Source organism: Galeopterus variegatus, unplaced genomic scaffold (genome assembly GCF_000696425.1).
Source record: "Galeopterus variegatus unplaced genomic scaffold, G_variegatus-3.0.2 Scaffold2185, whole genome shotgun sequence".
In the NCBI taxonomy this organism is placed as follows: Eukaryota; Metazoa; Chordata; class Mammalia; order Dermoptera; family Cynocephalidae; genus Galeopterus; species Galeopterus variegatus.
This window is the reverse complement of record NW_007728296.1, coordinates 290,133-295,268: the sequence shown is the minus strand read 5'-3', so window position 1 is coordinate 295,268 and position 5,136 is coordinate 290,133. Positions and strand designations below refer to the sequence as shown.

General features: G+C 33.9%; 1 protein-coding gene across 1 annotated transcript in view; it reads right to left on the bottom strand.

The window, feature by feature from the left end:
- Positions 1-5,136, bottom strand: part of LOC103597076 (fibrocystin-like) — a gene marked incomplete at its 3' end in the record, with an annotated part of 308,904 nt that overhangs the window by 19,613 nt on the left and 284,155 nt on the right. Inside the window, exon 26 of the mRNA XM_008580875.1 lies at positions 1,315-2,335. Coding sequence (XP_008579097.1) covers positions 1,315-2,335 — 1,021 coding nt within the window. The remainder of the gene's footprint in view (positions 1-1,314; positions 2,336-5,136) is intronic.

The window sequence follows — 5,136 nt, the reverse complement described above, 5'->3', positions numbered from 1 at the left end:
TCTTCAAAAAGTTTATGGAAGCACTGTATTATCTTTTAATTCAATTTTTCCATGTATTTTTAAAGAACGCTTGTACTTAAGAAGCAGCCTTTTCTTACTGTCAGAAGATGTGTGTATGCCTACACCTGTGGCAGATTCAATCTCTGTTGTTTTTTCTCAGATGTACTTCTATTGCTTCTACAAATTGACTTTGCTCTCCTTCTAAATATATAAATCTGTCATTTTTTAATGATGACCTACTAGGAAAGTTCATTAAAGTCTATATAAAATTAAGCAATGGACTGATCCGTTTTCTCTCTAGGTACATACATATATATAATATATACTTACAAGAACTCAGTGGGATCTAAATGAAATGGGGCTGAAGGAAAGAAAAGAAATTTAAATATAAGCTAAGATGCATTAGCATAATTTTTTTTGAGATTCCTGATTCTCATACCACCATACATAATATCATAACAACATCACTAACATGGTTAAGGTTTGGTGGTTGGCAAAAATAGGCAATGTTTAAAAATTTATGAGCAATCATACTCTATCAGTACTTGTTAATTTTAAGCTAACGATTCCCAAAGCCCTTCAAATCAACCGGATCCAGAAAACAAAAAAGTGCTTGAGTTTTCTTTTCATCTTCTATACATATTAATATATGGAAGGGAAGAGAAATGCCTATCTCCACTGTTAAGACAGGAAAAATATAATACAAAAACACTAGCTAAGCTTTCACTGGAATAAGTTACTCTGTGTCTAAAAAGGCAATCAGTGTATTAATTAAACATGCCTCCAGGTGTGAAAGTTTCTCTGTGGAGTTTTACTTTTTATTTCAGTTCTAGTGAATCCCACATCCATTGGAGATGGCTGTGTAGAAGTAATTAATACCTATTAAATATTAATTGCTTATTTGTTAGCACCACCACAAATAAAAGCAAAAAGTAGTAATAACAGAATAAATCTACCTTAGCAACCTCAGAACCTAGCCTATTGCTTAAATTCATTACATGAATAAATGAATGAACAAATGGACTGAGAACAAGTTGCTCCAAAAAATCTCTTCCTACATGTTTTTCATTTTAATGTACCAAAATATAATGTTTTTTACAACCTGGGAAATAGAATAATCGTGACAAATGTAGATTTAATAAAGAATTTAAAAAATGAGAACTTAAGTCTTTAATGGCTCTTTGAGCTTTTATTTTAGTCTAAAAAAGTAGACAGGTTATGTGATCAGTGTAAGTAGATGGACATTTCCAATATATGTCAATATGAATCCAAGAAATCAGCCCTCATTTGAATGTTGTTGTAATTAGTACTTACCCATAGCCAATGATTCGCTTTGACTGAGTCACCAATAATGCTCCAATAGTCATATTCAGAACATTCTCTAGCACTCCAGTCTGTTGAGCAGTGATGACGTGATGAGCCAAATTCTCTAATTTGTTACTTGATAAGGATGGAATCAGTCCAGTGCTCCTTACTGTTGGCAGATCACCAATTTCAATGACAATCACTTTCGAGATAGTTTTTATAGTGGTTGGTGGTGAAACCCCATATGTGCTCATTTCTATCATGAGAGGTCTACGTTGACCAACTCTTCTGTAATGACTGGCACAAGTCACGGTTGGGCAATTGCGCTTTCTTTTTGCTCTACTGTCAGCAATGGCCTTTAAGGTCCCTTCATTGCCGGGCATTTTGTGAATAAATCTTATTTGGTTTTGGCTAATCTGTAAGAAGTCAGTTAGTCTTTCAAGGATCACTATTTCCCAGCCTTTTTCTAAAAGGACTGAAAATGTAACAGTGAGGGCCAAATGAATGGAGACACCTGAACGTATTTCAATGGTTTCCTCTCCTTGTAGGACAACATACAAGAGGTTATTCATGATGTCAAAATAGTTGGCACCAATAGACTCATTCAGCAATAAGGAGGTTGATTGAACCAGAGTGGGTGGAATAAAACTTTCTCTTAAGAAAACATGGGGGCTGTGGAGCTCATGGTAGAATATAGCCAAGAGAAGCTTGGAGGTACTTTTGTTCCCCAATAGAAAAAAGCGCAGAACTTGAGGAGTCTGATCCGCAAAGCATACCCTGGTGATTTGCCTGGCTGGTAAAATGGAATAGAAAGTAGACACAGACCCAGAGGTAGAGCAAGGAGTATTGGCATTTACACTACTAAAGGTGTCAACAAAACCACTAGTCACAGTTACAACTGGATATAACTTCTGGATCGCCGAAGTGGCATGAGCATTTTCAAGAATTAGGACCACTTGGTCAGTTTCTTTGCAGATGAAGCCTTGTATCAGTGATTGGTATGTGCATTTCTGTTCTTCTCTAAATGTACCTATAAAATAAAGAAAAATCAACAAGTGACATATGAGCCACAATCTCAAAAGATGATTTGCAATCCATCATTCTCGTCATCATCTATAACTTCATGAAATATTTGTTGAACATCTAAGAGTGCAAAGATCTTGGGCAAAATATGAAAAGATATATGCATTAAGTAATAGCTTTTTAATATATTTTAAATATATATGTTACATAATGTATGCTATTTAAAATTAATAATGGAGATATAGCTAAGTGTAAAAAGAGTTGAATAAGTAAAAAATTAAGACAAAGGAATAATCGCTAAGGACTCCTGAGGGAAAAATAAACTAAACTGTTTTTTCCTACTATCACACACTCAATAAAACACAGAATACTTCACCTCTGGTCACCAAAATCTGTGAGTGCTTCTCCCACCAACAACCAATTCTTCATTGGATACCAGTTGGGCACTAATTTAATTTAATAAATTTAAACAATTCAACAATTAATTTAATTAATAAAGTTAAACAATCAAACAATTAATTAATTTAATTAGTGAAGCTAATTATACAATTTAACTCAATTATGACACTATCTACCTGGAGTTAGCATCAGACCATCAGGTTAAGGGCTCAGTCTCACAAGACTGCCTCCACTTGAGATGCCAATCACAGGTTTCAGGTTGTGAATTGTACTTCTGACCAACCAGTTATAAATCGGAGTTCCCAAGACCTCCTCCTTGGGTTAATTAATTTTCAGGAGAGGCTTACATAATTCAGGGAAATACTACTTATGTTTACCTATTTATTATAAAGTATATTACAAAAGATACAGATAAACAGCCAGATGAGAAAGAGAAGCATAAGGCAAGGTATTGGGGAAAGGGTACAGAGCTTCCATGCCCTCTACAGGCACACCACCCTCCAGGTACCTCCACATGTTCAGACATCTGAAAGCCTTCCAAACCCTATCATTTTGGGTTTTCATAAAGGGTCCATTATATAGGCAAGATTGATTAAATTACTGATCATTGATGATGTACTCAACCTTCAGCCCTTCTCCTCTCCTCTGAGGTCAGGGTGCAGTAGGGTTGAAAGTTCCAACCCTCTAGTCACGTGGTTGGTTCCCCTGGCAACCAGCCCCCATTCCAAGGCTATCCAGGAGTCCACCAAGAGTCACCCCATCAGAACAAAAGATGTTCCTATAACCCAGGAAATTTCAAAGGATTTAGGAGTTGTGTCAAACATTCCTGTCACTCAGGAAATCACAAAAGTCTTAAGAGTTCTGTCAGGAACCCAGGTCAAAGACTAAATATTAGAACAAAAGATTCTCCTAGCACCTCTATATAAATATATATATGTATATATTTCTCATCACAATATCACATCTTCATAATCCATAATGGAATAAGGGTAAGAGAGAAGAAGGTAAGAACATTTAAGTCAATGGGAGAAGAGGTAAATTGAAGGGACTAGAACCAGGAATTTATGGAGGTATATTAAAATTGAAGAGATGTATTATGACCAGATTGTGAAAGAGTTTGGATGCCAAACTATATCATTTTCTCACGCTCTCTTTTACCCTACACATAAAGAGTAAAGAAGAGGAAAAGGAAAAATTGGTAATTTGCGGAGCTGTTGACTTTAAATAGAGCCCAAGTTGAGGATGGTCAAGCATAATATAAACATTTAAAGAAACAGCATTATCTGTCATTCTCACTGTTTCTAATTTCCCTGTCTATGAACTTAGAGTAGTTCTTGTTCTGAATCCACAGGGATATGTTATCTTCCAATAAAGTTCCTTTGATTTAAAATCAATATTCGCAAAAGTTATCCTGTATTGTTTTCTAGTTATTTTGAATTTGCTTTAGTGCAAGTTCATCAAAGCAGCCTAAGAAATGGAAAACAAAACAAAACAAAACAGATTATTACTAATGTAGGAAATATTACATGCGAACATAATCTAGCCTTTTTCTACATCCTTCCTTTCATATTAGATGATTAGAAATCTATGCCAAAGTTGTCAGTGAGATCAATAAATCTAACTTTCATAATGTTGCTCCAAGAGTAGTATACATGCTAAGTATTTCTTCAACAATAATAGCAAACAGCAAAGACAACAATGGTTAAAAAGTCGCAAGGGAAATTATAAAATATTTCAAACAATAGTAACAAAAACTTTACACATAATAATTTGTGGAATGCACTTAAAACAGTGCTTTTAGGGAAATTTATAGTGGTAAATGCTTATATAAAAAAAGAATTGTTTAAAATCAATGCCCTATGATACTACTTTAAGAACCTAGAATAAGATCTAATGTCCTGCATGGTGACTACAGTTAATAATACTGTAATACTGTTAATGTGTACTTGAAATTTATTAAAAGAATACACCTTAAATATTCTCAACAAATATGCACACACAGAAAAATGTTAAAAGGTAACTATGAGGTGATGGATATATTAACTAGCTTGGTAATGATAATCATTTCACAATATATATGTATATCAAAACATCACATTGTATACCCTAAATATATACAATTTTATTCATCAAGTATGCCTCATTAAAGCTAGAAAAAAATAAAGCACCCTCCTGTCAAAATTTTTTTAAAAAAGAATTTAGAAAAAGAGCACAGCAAACCCAAAGTAAAAGAAAGGAAATAATAAATGTGACAGCAGAAATCAATTAAGTAGGAAAGAAATAAACAACAACAAAACAAAATATAACTACATAGAAAATGGTTCTCGGAAAATATTAACAAAATTGGTTAATTCCTCAGTGGATGGATCAAAATACAAAGAAAGAATACAAATCACCAATTTCAGGAAT